Below are 15,035 nucleotides of genomic sequence, written 5' to 3'. Positions count from 1 at the left end.
AGGAGGATGTTTGGAGTCAAATACGTGATAGTCAGTCTTAGAACAATATGGCTATGTGATGGAAACCATCCATTACTGATGGCATCTCTCTGGTTCCCCTTTCCCTGTGCGGGCTTCCTCCAGCTCGTCTGTGTTGCTCAAGGGCAACAGATTGGCATCCCTTTTGCACACTGCAGGTAAATATTTTTAATGATTCACTTTTATTTTATATACATTGGTATTTTGTCTGTATGTGTGTCTGTGTGAGTGTCGGAGCTACAAACAATTGTGAGCTGCCATGTGAGTGCTGGGAATTGAACCCGGGTCCTCTGGAAAAGCAGTCGGTGCCCTTAACCACTGAGCAATCTCTCCAACCCCACAATTATTTTTAAAGATTGAATGTTCATAATGTCAACCTGTCCTCTACATTCCTATCTCTCTGCCCATACACTAGGGCAGCTCTCGGCCATCATCAGAGAACTTTCTCTGCGCATGGATGACAGCTAACAGAAACTCACAGCTGGTCACAGTGTCAGTGGAGTGCACAGCCACAGCGAAAGGGGCCTGTACCTTATATCTCTTCCCCTACCAAGACTCCTGGATTGGGGGGTGGAAAGATATAAGAGCCAGAGGCCAGGGAGGACTGGGGTGAAATAGTGTCTCGGAAATGAAGGACTATAATAACACTTATAAACTCAGACCAGCTGCTGCTTTCTTGCACAGGATCAAGTCAATCAACATTCCAGAATGCGCGAGGGAGGAGCTCACACTCCCCATCAAGGGCTGCCTTGGGAGGGAAAGCCAGTTTCTTTTAAGGCCATAGTCCCTGGCAGACCATGCTCCAGTGGATGACCCCACACCAAACAATATACAAATTAGACCTGGTAGATTATAAGCAAAACAAGAGAGGTCGTAGAAATGGTTCCATTGGTAAAGGTACTTGTTTATAGGGCCTGGGTTCAATCCCAGGGTTTCATATGGTGGAAGAAGAGAATCGATTCCTGAACGTTGTCTTCTGATCTTCACACATGGGCTGTGGGGTGTGTGTGTGTGTGTGTGTACAGACACTTGCTATGTGTGTGCATACACAAAAATAAATCAAATAAATAATAAACGTAAAAAAGAGGACATGGGGGACTGGAGAGATGGATCAGTGGTTAAGAGCATTGGCTGCTCTTCAGAGGACCAGCACACAGTTATAGATGGCTCACAGCCATCTATAACTCCAATTCCAGGGGAATTCAACACAGGCATACATGCAGGCAAAACACCAACGCACATAAATAAATAAAAGGGCACGAAATTAGGGGGTGGGGTGGATCCTATGAACTTGGGATAGGGATGGTTGAGATGGGTATAGGGTCTGTGACAGAAATGGGGTCTCAGAGATCAGGGTCGAGAGACGTGAATAGGAATGGAGATTCCCCCCAAAGCTGCAGATCGGGGTTAAGAAGGGTCTTAAGAGCAGGCAGAGATGAGAGTCATTCGACAAGGCTGCTGTCCAACATGCGTGGTACAGTTGCAGGGTGTGAGGTGTCATGACAGCTGTCTAATCTCGGTGAGACTGGTTAGTGTTGCAAAGTTGGAGAACACTGCGTGCAGCGATAATGGGATGCGTGTTGCAGAATTGGGGTTGGTGCCAGCGTTCGGAGGTGGCGTGCGAGGGTCGGACTTACGTCCGTGCAGAATTGGAACCACTAGGGGACTGGGTCTCCGGCGGACAGCAGGGAAAGCTGTGTTTCCGGGGCAGGGGGCTCAGCGCCGGCTCCTGGGCGCCCCCTGGCGGCCCCTCTCTCGCCACCACCGCCGCCGCCGCCGCGGTTCCCACAATGCTTGCGTAGCCCCGGCTCCGACTCCCCCGGCGGCGGCAGCTCCAAGATGGCGCAGGCGATCTTCGAGGCCCTGGAGGGTGAGCGCGCCGGGCCGGGGCAGCGGCTGTTCCGCGTGGCGCCCCCTCCCGCCGCGCCCTCGCAGCAGCGGGCCCTGGGCGCGCGGAGGCCGCGGGGCGGAGGGCGGAGGGCGTCCGGGCCGGAACAGCCGCGGGGCGGGAGGGGGCGGGAACAGCCGGGGAGCGCCGGCCCTGCGGGGAGGGGGCCTCGGGACCGGAACAGCGCGGCTGCCCAGGCCGCTGGAGCGGGAGGGTGCACGCGGAGAAAACAGCCGGGGGTCGGGCGCCCTGACCACCGGGAACTCGAGCTGGGGTGGAGTCCTACTAAATCCAGAGCAGGGAAGGAGGCGCCGCCTGTGTGCGCAGCCGGGTCTTGGGGAGATCGCAGACCCAAACCAGTAAACACAGGGCACCCGCCGGGTGCTCCTGAGTCAGAACCACCGCCACACCCTGTGCCTGCTTGGGCCACGCTGGTCCCCGATCCTACTGGATCCGGTCCTGTGATTGGCAAGATCACCGAGGTGCCCAGGCCTCAGACTCTGGAGAAAGCGAGCGCCACCGTGTGCACCTGCTGGAGTTTAGCGAAGGCTAACTCTAGAGTCGGGAGTGGAGTTGGGCACAGTAGTCGCCGCCAGGGTGGGCAGGCCGGGCAGAGGGAAGCCAAGGCATGCAGTTCTCTAGACGGCAGCCACCTAGGCTCTTGGAGGATCGGTTCTCATGGGATGATTGGAGCGCCTTTTGCTATCTACGAGGGTCCCACCGAACCAGTCAGTTGACCGTATTCTCCCTCATTTCTACCCCACACCACGCCCATCGCCAATATTGTGGGAAAGATTAGTAAACGAAGGTAGCTTCAGCAGGGTGTGGTGGGCCATGCCTGTAATCTCAGTGGTTGGAAGGTGGAGACAGGCAAGAAAATCAGAGGTTTGTTAGCCGTGATTACACATCGGGTTTGAGGCCAACTTGTGACCGTGAGACTAAGAAAACGGACAATTAGGAATATGTATGTACAAACTTTGCATACATATATGCACGCAATAACATTTTTAAAAGATTTTATTTATTTATTTATTTATTTATTTATTATGTATACAACATTCTGCCTCCATGTATGCCCGCATGCCAGAAGAGGACGCCAGATCTCGTTACAGATGGCTGAGAGCCACCATGTGGTTGCTGGGAATTGAACTCAGGACCTCTGGAAGAGCAGCCGGTGCTCTTAACCACTGAGCCATCTCTCCAGCCCCCAATAACATTTTTTTTAAAGGCCATGAATTTGAAGGAGAGTGGAGAGGTTATGTGGGAGGGCTTGGAAGGTGGAAAGCGAAGGGGCTGTTGTAATCAAATTATAATCTCAAAAATAATAAAAATGTTAAAAATAAATATCTTCCAGAAAACAAAACAAAACCACAAAACAACAAAAAAGAAGACTGCAGAGACAACCCCAATTTCTGTGTTCTGCAAAGAAAATAGCAGGGATGTTGTGAATCTGGGCAGTCAGGGTCATGGGTGTTTCCTCTTGGAGCACGGCGGGATATTGCATTGTTTTAAATATTTATTACAAGCATGCATTTGTATATTGGATGATGAAAAAAATTAAGAGAAGTCGGAACGTGTGGCTTCACTGGCCTTGGGAGGGAAGCATCGCAGGTGTGTGTGGATCCGGGCGGGCATCCGAAGGACCAGGTGGCGGAAGCAGGTTTGCAAAACCCTGGGGAGAGCGAGATTTCCCATAATTCAGTTCAGCATAGGCGAGCAGCTAGAGAAAAGACCTCCACTGGTTTGACGAAGCTTCTGAACTTTACCTTGGAATCAGTGTGGCGCTAAGAAAAGGTTTTCATCAAGGCAGCCGCATCATCTGATGTATGTTTTATAAAGTTCAGCCTGTCTTCTGGGGATTGGCCTAGAGGGGGCTGGCAGGCAGCAGGGAGGTGAGTGAGAAGCTAGGCTAGACAACTGAGCCAGTGGAAAGAGTGGAGCTCAGATATATGTAGGAGAGAGAATAGGTGAGATTTGCCAAAAGTTTAGAAATGGCAGGAAGGAAAGAGTGGGGTGAGAGAAGACTCGGGGTACCCAGGAGCCTTGCTTGGAAGGACAGTGCCCTGCTGCCATGCTGGTCATGATGGGTGCTAACTGGAAGAGACAGGAGTGGAGGGTAACCTACTTAATTTGGGGCTGATTTTTTTATTCTTTTTAGTTCATTACGTCACAGCATGCATGCAAGTTCTAAGACACAATACAGAGTGGTTCCAAGAACCGATTTCCCCCAGCTTGTGCTGATGTTATCTTTAAACTGGTGACTCTTGCCATCAATGTGGAAGAATTCCATCGCTACCAGCTGATGGGTTCCAGGGATCCAAGATCCTAGATGGTTCCAAGCCACACTCTGCATTCCTCTCCTCCCACCATTCCTGACTCCTGGCAAGCACTTATCTGTTTCTCACCAATAAAATGTTGTCGTTGCAAGACTATTTTGTAAGTGAACCTTGCCTTTGAGACTTTTATATATTGTATTTTGCCTACCAATTTCTTCAAAGTGCATCTAGCTTGTGTGTTTGTTGGTGTTTGCTTTTTGTCTTTTTCTTTTTTTCTTGAGACAGGGTTTCTCTATGTAACAGCCCTACCTGTCCTAGAACTCTTTGTAGACCAGGGTGGCCTCAGACTCACAGAGATCTGCCTGACTCTGCCTCCTGAGTGCTGGGATCAAAGGTGTGTGCTACCACCATCTGGCTAAATTCGGGTTTCTGTCAGAAAAGCCACTACTTCCTTTTTCTGCCACTGATGGTCAACTGATGGGGGCAAAGTGCATCTAATTTCCATGTAACTTGAACAACCTGCATCAGCTCAAAGACCCCACCCTGATGACCGTCATATAAAATTCACTTTCCTTCCCACCATGTTGTAATGAGAGCTGCTTGTTTGTCCCTGGCGGCTCAGCCCCAAAATAATCACACAAAAACTATATTACTTAAAACACTGCTTGACCCATTAGCTCTATTTTCTTGTTGACTAACTCTTACATATTAATTTGACCCATCTTCATTAATCTGTGTATTGCCACATGGCTGTGGCTTACCAGGTAAAGTTCCAGCATCTGTGTCCAGCAGAGCTACGTGGCTTCTCTCTAACTGCCTTCTTCCTCCCAGCATTCAGTTTAGTTTTCCACGCCTAGCTTTGTTCTACCCTATCAGCTAAGTTTATTTTTATTAAACAATGGTATTCACAATATATAGAGGGGAATCCCACATCATCTCCCCTTTTCTGTTTAAATAAAAAGGGAGGGTTTTAACTTTAACATAGTAAAATTACATATAACAAAACAGTTATCAAGCAAGAATTACAGTTACAATTTATATCTATTTTATTTTTTATCATAACTAAGGAAAACTATAACTATAAATTACATCAAAGACTCCAGAAGAATATAATATTATCTAAATAAACAGGAAGTACATTGTAAGCAACTTCCAAAACTCTAGAAATGACAAAGACATCTTGCTGCCTAGACAGTCACCCAAAGTTCTTCTGTACTGTTGGGGCATCCATCTTCAGCTTACAGGCCCATAGTAGTCAGCAGACTTTTCCATGAAACAGGAAATTTCAAAAATAGTTCCACCTATATTGGCAGTTTGTCAGTCACTTTCTTCTGTGTCCTGAATGTGTCTGGCAGACTCTTTCAGGAAGCAGGAACCCTGAAGGATCATCTCACCTTCATTAGGCAACTTCAGCAGTCATCTCTCTGTAGGTCCTGCATGTCCAGTTTATATAGCATACCATAAAGCAGTCCAGGCAAGAGCAGTTTCTTGTCCAAATGACTAGCAAACTCCATAAGGAGTCTCTTCGATGCTCATCTTCCTCTTGAAGTAATTGGTGCTGCCAGGAACAGATGTGTCTCATTGTCATGAAAAATCCTAAGTTCTTAAAACATTTTAAATGCCATATTCTGAAGGTCTCTGAAAGACTATCTGAAATATATAATATCTAACTTAAATATATCTCTATAAATCTAGAAAACCTAACTAACATGACTACAAACTTGACTACTATGGCTATCTATTAACCTATACTTCTTAATTATACATTACATTTTTAAATGAGCTGCACAAACACAATACCTTAGTCAAGATCAGAAATACATATACACAGTATAACAAAATTGACCCTAAATTTGTATCAATAAACCAAGATCCATACCAATGCAAATCTCTATAGCATATACCCCTTTAAATGTAAATAAGCATTTATAAACAATATTTGGGCATATGGGCATAGTTTATTCCAAACTGCTTCCTGCTTTTTGTTGGGTGAAGTATTTTTTGTGGGTATTCACAGCAACCTTTTAGGGGGTCTTGGTCCATCAAACCACATTAGCCTGAAATGAATCCACACGTTCTTATCTTCTGTGGAAACAAATACAGAACCTCTTCTCTAAAGCAACATATCCTTAGACCCAAATTTTGAAGACAAGATACCTTTAAAGTATATATGTTGGTTACTTAGCTCCTTTACAGTCAAAAAATTCAAAGAAAACACAATAATATAATCCAGACTCTGTGTATAGTTCATCTTTACATGGCTTATTTATTTTTACTCTATTACTTTTTTAATATTTATTATCTTCTTTAATCTATGACTGTCTATACTCTGTCTCTTTAAAGACTTTGTTTTATTTTTTATTTAAACAATTTACTTCTTTTCCAACTCTCTATAATCTTTTTCTTCTCTCTTCCAAGCCTATGTACATTTATCCAGCACTGTGACCTATTTAGAGGTCTTTTTCAATTGGATTTGTCTTTATTGCATTATGTATAATTATTTTTTGACCAGAACCACTTCTTAAAATTCTAAACCCTTCTTATGAATGTAAGTGGAAATACAGCACTGCCTGCTTGCCTCGCCCAGTCCAGCATGGTGGAGGTCTGTTTACTGCCTCTGCATGTCATGCACATTGCCCCAGTTCCAGGTATACAACGGGTCTATGTCGCACCATCAAGCAGGTTATAGCACTCTGCTCACAAAAGCCCATTTAAATGCTCCAAAGCCAGACTTCCAGAAAGAGTCAGAGTTCATGCTGGCAGCACGGCCCAGAAAGCTGGCATTTCAAAACAGCACAGCTTTTTTTTTACTGCTGAATCAGGAAAACCTCTCTTAAAGGAGCTGCAGCATGCTGTCAGCAAGCAAAGCTCATTCGGGGAAATAAATGCAGCTAAACTTTTTTTAGTGCCTAGAATTCCTTTGCAAACCCTCTCAGGTTTAAAGTGGATTTTAGTTGGCCATGTGGGCACCAGATTGTTGTAATGAGAGCCATTTGTTTGTCCCTGGCTGCTCAGCCCCAAAATAATCACACAGAAACTATATTATTTAAAACACTTCTTGGTCCATTAACTCTAGCTTCTTATTGGCTAACTCTTACATATTAATTTGACCCATCTCCATTAATCTGTGTATTGCCACATGGCTATGGCTTACCAGGTAAAGTTCCACGATCTGTGTCTGGTGGGGCTACATGGCTTCTCTCTAACTCCACCTTCTTCCTCCCAACATTCAGTTTAGTTTTCTTCAACTAGCTCTGTTTACCCTATCAGGCCAAGCCAGTATTTTTATTAACCAATGGTATTCACAGCAAACAGAGGGGAATCCCACATCACTGCCAGGCCTCTGCTCTGTACTCTGAGGCAGCCCAGCACTTGGTCCCCCAGTAAACTTTCTTTCTACCTGTGGAGTGGTCTAGTTGGGTGTTTTGCTGCATCTGGTTTGGTGGTTTTACTTATACCTGTTAAGTTCAGCTTCCAGGAGCCGACAGCCCTTTAGCACATAAACACACACACACACACACAGTAAAAGTTTAAAAAAATTTAGTCAATTCTTTGCAGCAGCTCTCTGCTCCCAGATACTGACCTGTACTGCACTGGTACATCACAGACACAATTTCTCACTGGGACGTGAGGTAATGTCAGTGGGTGTTGATGCTAAGGTTTTGGCACTAGGCACATCCTATTCCCCACCCTCTTCCCTGACTCCTGCCCGGGATCGGAGAGCCTGGCTCAGGCTCTCACTGTAAATTTCCTCCCCTGACTTACAAAGGGCGTGAGAACAGACCTCACTTCTCCTCCATGGGTTCTGATTCTCAGGTTCTGGTGCCTGAAGTCTCAGAGCCGTCCCTCTGTCTGTCCATGGCATTAATAATTCTTCTAATAAACTACTTAGCTTTTACTTTGGTATCCTCTTGAACCATCCGACTCCATTCAAAGCCTAACAATGGGAAAGGGTTTACAGAAGCTGTGTGGGAGGGCATGAACCCTGCAGCCCCAAGATACGGAATGAGATGAGCAGGAATGAGACCACCGGGGACAGTGTAGAAGGTGGAATCCAGGCAGAAGGAGGCTGTAAAGGATCCCCAGCAAAGTAGAAGGGATCCAGGAAGGGTGGCACCTGGAGCCATGGAGGGGGTCTTGGTATGCCAGACACTGCTGGATGACCATTGGTGGAAGGCAAGAACGTGAGCATCACTAGAGGGGTTAGAGAAGATTCGAAGGTTGGCAGGAAGATGTGGGCACAGGCAGGTATTTGGAAGATTCCACATCAGATATTTGATGTTGAGGGACAGAGATAAGAGCAAAGAATGCAAGGAGACTTGTGGGGTGTGCGTGAGGAGGACCAGAAAATGGGATTTTCAAAGGGCTCTGTGACTTAGGTAGGGTCTGGCAATGGCTTTGAGATACTACAGATTGTTTTTTATAGAAAGTTCAAAAGAACGTAGACTAGGGGTGTAGGTTGACCCAGAAGGATTCTCTCTTCCTTCCTTCCTTCCTTCCTTCCTTCCTTCCTTCCTTCCTTCCTTCCTTCCTCCCTCCCTCCCTCCCTCCCTCCCTCCCTCCTTCCTTCCTTTGTTTCTTTCTTCTTCTTTTTTGCCCGGTGGGGTAGGTTTTGAACCTCTGAACATGCTAAAAACCTTGTCCGTGCTAAGCGTGGGGTCCTAAGACCATTAGAAAACAGAATATTTACATTATGATTCATAATAGTAGCAAAATTGTAGTTATGAAGTAGCAACAAAAATAATTTTATGGTTGGGGTCACCACAACATGAGGAACTGTATCAAATGGTCGCAGCATTGGGAAGGTTGAGAACTACTGATTTAGCCCTAGGTGTTCTGGTACTATATAGGCCAACTGGCCTTAAACTCACAGAGATCCGTCTGCCTCTACCTCCTGAGTACTGGGATTAAAGGCATTTTTACACCTGGTTTTGAGAAATTTTCATTTAATACCTTCTCTCCTCTTAACAGCATGTAGTTCTTTCCTAGCTGCGAGAGAGGTTTAGGGATGCAGTCTTTACTCTGAGATCATGTCTCCTAGCTGCGAGAGAGGTTTAGGGATGCAGTCTTTACTCTGAGATCATATCTCCAGCCTTACATTCTGGAATCGGTTGCAGTGAAGTGGAGAGAACATGTCTGGGGTTTTTGTGGTAGATCTGGCCTGTGAGGGTGAAGTGAGAGTGGAAGCTGGGCTCCCTTCCTCACAGGTTGCATTTCCTGTTTCAGGAATGGACAACCAGACTGTGTTGGCTGTCCAGTCACTGTTGGATGGCCAAGGAGCCGTCCCTGATCCCACAGGACAAAGTGTCAGCGCACCGCCTGCCATTCAGCCTCTGGGTGAGTACCGAGGGCAAGTGGCTCCCACGCAGAGCACGTGAGATTCGTGTGGCATGGGAGAGAACCGCCTTTGTGACCCCAGACTCAGACTGTCCTCTGGTGTCCTCCTGCTGAACCTGCCTATGCTTCTCTCTGCCCACTGCCTAGAGAATGCGGGTGGTGGACATCATCATTGGGAATGCCCAGGAGCCTTGAGGCTTCACGACCTTTGTCCTGGAAGTCACGTCTTGGCTTCCCTGTGGAAAGAGAACACAGATTTTTCCAGTTTATGGGTCAAGCTTGTGACTCCTAGAGAGGGGAAAGGGCTTCTCTAGAAGTCCTGTGGGTCTTTATTAATTTATTTGTAATGTTTTTTTAAGACCAAGCTCATAAAGCCCCACTGGCCTCAAACTTGCTATTTAAACTCCTGATTCTCACACTTCTGCCTCCAGAGTGCCAGGATTGCAGGTGCGCTCCCACCATGCAGCCCACAGACGTCTAAGTACTTGAGAATCACCCTAGGCACACAGGAATAAACACCAATAATAAGAACAGTAAATATATATTGAGACAGGGTCTTTCTAGGTAGCTCTGTCTGGTGGCCTGGAACTTGATAATGTGTAGGTTCTTATTCCCATAGTTCTTAACTTGGCCTAGATAGGCAGGTTAGCTTCAGTTTCAACAGTTATAGAATGAGAATAATTGTCCTACCACATAAGAATCTTCTAAGAGTGCTGAGGACTTGGTTTCAGCTGTTGTATATAAGAAATGGAAGTTTCTGAGGTCAGCAAGATGGCTCCGTACATAAATGTGCTCACCACCAAGTCCAGTGACCTGAGTTTGATTCCCGGAACTAATATGTTAGAGGGAGAAAACCTATTCCTGCACGTTGTCCTCTAACCTCCGTGTGCAAACTGTGGCTCAATTATACACTCATCCACTAAGGTACATGTTGAAGAAGTGCAAGAAAGGAAGCAGCAGCAGCAGCCACCTTCAATCCCAGAAGCAGAGGTCAGCCAGGGCTGCACGCTAAGACCTTGTTGTTAGGGATATTTCTTAAGGCGAGCCTCTCCGCTGACACAAATAATTCCAATCAGACCAAATTAGACAGAATAAAAGATGTCCGTGTTTACTACAGCGCCCCCGAGTGGACTGGGAAAGCATGGCGAGAAAGAGACAGCAGGGGAGACCACGCAAAACCCGGAGATCACGTGTTTCTTTTTGGGGCGGCAGCCTAAATAGCCTGTGGGAGTGGTCCTGACCCTCCCTGGGGAAGGGTCACTGCTTGGGGGGCTTTTCCAGAAGTGGAGTACGGATCAAGGCGACTCCCAGAGGAGGGGACTTGAAATGGAGCTTCTTGCTACATTCCTGCTCCATTGGCGCTTCAAGGATGGGTGCCAGGGGCTGGGGTGACGCTTCCAACCCAAACATCCCAGAGTTCTTGGATATAGGGGTGTCATGGGGTTGGGGGTCTCACTTTTGACCAAACATCCCAGACTCCTTGGATATGGGCCGTCTGGCTACTTCCTGTGGGCATGGGACAATGTGGGGGAGGGGAGAGCTAGGAGTTGGTGAGCTCACACTCAGCCAGAGGTGTGGCTGAAGCGGCATCCGGCATCTGGTTTACTGCCATCCTGGAGTCCTCAGGCAGCTGCTTTTTGAGGGAGATGAGAAAGCGGGTGGCTAGGAGAAAAAAATATTGTTATTATTGGCCCCATGAATGGGGCTAGCCATGGGAAGTCATTAACTGCCAGAAAGAATGGGACAGAGAAGTGCCCTGGTTGTACAGGTGAGGCTCGAGTGTATAATTGGGACACAATAGCAGATAAAACCAGATTTTAGTTGGTAGGTGTCCTTGATCCTGGAGAGTTGGCACCAATGGTGAGGTCTCAGGAGCTGGTGCACCTAGGTGTTGGCGCTGTCCGGAGAACACTTTGTAAGGTGGTCTTGGCCCAGACAGCAGGAGTGACCTGTAAAACACGTTGAAACTTGGGGGGTGAGGTAAAATAGGCTTTGGAGACTCTTAGTTTTTTACCAGACCTGATTTTTGATGCAGCAACAGAACTTTTTCCAGGTATCTGGAAGAGAACTAGGACAGATTTACATCTTGGTGTCATAGCAAAAGGCTTTTAGCTTTAGGTCGAAAAGTATGAACATTTAAGGGAATTGGGAACTCTGGATTTTTAAGGTTCACCTGAAACTTGTTAGTCCTGGACTATGAAGGCTGTGAAAGAGGCACACCTGTCTGTGTTTTAGCAGGAAACTTAACACTTGTCTCAAACAAATAAAAATAAAACAATAATAGCAACAATAACAACAACAAAGCCTAATCTAAGCCAAGAAAGAAGTGGAAGCTTCTACTGGTTTCCTCAAATGAAGCTGATGTTTCTCTTCTTGAAGCCCTGACCATTTGTAGAGCTTTTCAGACTCTGCCTTCACCCCGTAGTCCAGATGGACTTCCCCTGTTCCCAGTTGATTTCCATCTTCTGGCCAATATGAAGGAGAAGAGAGAAGGAAGAGGAAGTCAGAACCATTTCTTTTTGTTTGTTTTGTTATTGTGATTAGGACTTCATATGTAGCCCAGGCTGGTTCTCCTGCCTTAACTTCATGGGTGCTGAGATTATATGCATACCATCATGACTAGCTGTTCCTTTTCCTTCGAATGGAAGTTTGCATAGATAATACACTTCTGCCCTTACCCCATGGGTCAGAGTATAGTCAAGTGATATGCCTAGTAACAAAGCAAATTTGGGGAAAATATACTTTAAGTAAGAAGTCATGCCGGTCAGTGACAACACTTGTTTTTAGTCCCAGCACTCGGGAGGCAGAGACAGGCAGATCTCTAAATTCAAGACCAGCCTGGTCTATTGAGTGAGTTCCAAGATAACCAGGGCTACACAGAAAAATCCTGTCTCGAAAAACAAGGCAAAGCAAACAAACAAAAAAAAAAATAGGAAGTCATGTTTCCCACTAAAATACATACTAGTCTCTAAGAAGAATACAATGAACATTGATGCCAGGTTTGGGATATAACACATACAAATTGAGTAATTGGGCATTTATGGTGTGCTTTAAGACACCATATGCGACTGTTGTTAGCTCTCTTTAGCCTTTAAGTGGCTTTTCATTTATTCAACACATACCCTTTGAGGACCTTCCAGAGCCCAGGATATATCACAGCCACACTGATAAATAAAGCACATTTCTTTCCCTTAGAGAACACACAGTCGGGTGGTAGTGAGAAAATTGTATTTGTGGGGCCAGCCCAGAATAAGGAACTGTGGCCCTGGCTGTAAGAAGACTGTCTGGGTGTGGGGTGGGGAGATGACTCAGCTAAGAGATTTTACGGAGGACCAGAGTTCTTCCAGCCCCAGCACACATATAAGATGACTCACAACTGCCTGTAATTCCAGTTCCTATGTTGCCCTCTTCTGGACTCTGCAGGCATTGCATTTATGTGCATGCCTAGACATACATGCAAACACACACACACACACACACACACACACACGATTAAAAATACAAATAAATCTTTATGAAGTCTTCCTAGGCTGGGCAGTAGTGGCATACACCTTTAATCCCAGCACTCAGGAGGCAGAGAAAGGTGGATCTCTATGAGTTCAAGGCCAGCCTGGTCTACAGAGCTAGTTCTAGGACAGGCTCCAAAGCTACAGAGAAGCCCTGTCTCGAGACTCCCCCACCCCCCAAAAAAGACTTCCTAGAGCTGATGAGCCTTGCAATGTGATTTGATCTGAGATGAACCGGGACAAGGGGATGGTGGATGCAGAGGTGTGAGGCTGTAGCTGCATAGCCCACTGGAGGCTCACGAGTAAATTCAGTCAAAATAGAGTCTGTATTTCTCAGCTTTGGAATGAAGTCACTGTGCTGTTTCCATGTTTCAAATTATTTGATACCCGACCACACATGGCCAGCTCTTCCTAAAGGTGCCTGTTGGGCTCTGAACATTCCTAGAGAGCCCATGGCTAATGCTCCGCACCTGCCTGGCAAGCCAAGCGGTGTTTTCAGCTGTGGTACCCCATTCTCCACTGCCATCCCCCTGACTCGCTCTTGCTTTTCTCATCGCTCCATGTGTGGCCTCTTCAGATGACGAGGACGTCTTCCTCTGCGGAAAGTGTAAGAAGCAGTTCAACTCACTGCCAGCCTTTATGACCCACAAGCGTGAACAGTGCCAGGGGAATGCTCCTGCCCTGGCCACAGTCTCTCTGGCCACCAACAGCATCTACACTCCCTCAGCCGCACCTGCTGCCGTCCAGCAGGCCCCTCCTCCTGCCAACCGCCAGGTAGTTCTTCCTTCCTTCGTTTGTTGATTTCTTTGGAAGGTCTCCTTCTGCACACACTGTCCTGAGTCTGGGCAGAACAGTGTTGGGCAGGACTGACGAAGTCTCTACGTTGTGGAGCTGGATGAGGTGGATAGGACAGAAAGACACAAGGATAGACGTGTTTTGCTGGGCATAGTGGTATATACCTGTCATTCTAACATTCAGGCGTCTGGGGCAGGAGGATCAAGAGTTTGAGGCCACACTGGGCTGCAGCTTGCTGGGTGGCAGCAACGTATTTTCTTGAGTCTGCCCACTTTTCTAAGTCATTCAGAAAAGCGTAACTTCTTTCTTCACTAATTTATTAGTCTGCTTTCCTTAACACTTGGGAATTTCTTATTCCTGCTCTGAAGCTGACCTTCCACTGTGTGACTGCTTCTCCGCCATGTGTCTGGTCCCTGTGGTGACTTTAGTGGTATGTTTTGCCCTCTTTCCTCCATTGTCATCTTCTAGCTAGCAGCTGAAATTTACAGTGTGCCTGCCCTGCGGATAAAAATCCTCTTCCTTCTTCTCCTTTTTGGTTTTCTGAGACAGGATCTCTCTGGCTGCCCTGGAACTCACTTTGAACTCACAGAGATCTGCCTGCCTCTGCCTTCCGAGAGCTGAGATAAAAGGCGTGAGTCACCGGTGCCCAGCAAATTGTTAAATAAATAAATGAATTATACTTTTTTTCAGTCTACTAAGTGCTAAGATGGGGTGGGAGATTTTACCATAATATATCTTGTATGATATTTGGAGCAGAACTTTGAAGAAGTGACGTTTGAGTGGAGGCTCAGGAGGTGAGGTAATAAGGTTACGAATATAAAATGTGTTCCTGCACTAGCATGTGCAAGGGCTCTAAGGTTGGAGTGTACCAGGTGTCCCAGGAGCTACAAGGATGGCAGAGTGGCTGGGCGGGAGTGAGGGAAGGTCAGATCATGTGGGCCCTGTGGGCTTTTACTTGGATATAGAAGCCACTGGAGAATCTTGAGAAGAGAGACCTAGACTGACTGACACTTTACCCACGTGGACTGCTCTGTGGACATTGTGAGCGCTTGCTTCCCTGGAGCAGAAGGCAGGAATATTATTGCTGGACCGGAGCAATGTGCCTTTCAGAGAGATGTGACTCCTCCACGTTGGCAGGTGACGAGCGTGAGGCTCAGAGATGTGGATGGCTTGCTGAGAGTCAAGTGACCAGGGGCAGCTAGGAGGAAAGGCTCC

The 15,035-nt window shown here is 46.7% G+C and overlaps 1 protein-coding gene across 4 annotated transcripts in view; it reads left to right on the top strand.

Moving 5' to 3' along the window:
• The first annotated feature begins 1,797 nt into the window (after nt 1-1,797).
• Nucleotides 1,798-15,035, top strand: part of Znf341 (zinc finger protein 341) — a 38,247-nt gene continuing 25,009 nt past the window's right edge. For 3 of the 4 annotated variants that reach the window (XM_057781929.1, XM_057781928.1, XM_057781927.1), the window contains exons 1-3: nt 1,798-1,888; nt 9,409-9,519; nt 13,603-13,799. In XM_057781929.1, coding sequence (XP_057637912.1) covers nt 1,858-1,888; nt 9,409-9,519; nt 13,603-13,799 — 339 coding nt within the window. In that variant the 5' untranslated portion in view covers nt 1,798-1,857. Of the gene's footprint in view, nt 1,889-9,408; nt 9,520-13,602; nt 13,800-15,035 lie in introns of those variants that run through there. The other variant, XM_057781930.1, reaches the window with a different exon arrangement.

The sequence above is a fragment of the Chionomys nivalis genome, chromosome 9 (assembly GCF_950005125.1).
Source record: "Chionomys nivalis chromosome 9, mChiNiv1.1, whole genome shotgun sequence".
Taxonomy (NCBI): domain Eukaryota; kingdom Metazoa; phylum Chordata; class Mammalia; order Rodentia; family Cricetidae; genus Chionomys; species Chionomys nivalis.
Note: the sequence above shows the minus strand (reverse complement) of the source record. Positions and strands in the feature narration are given on the sequence as shown.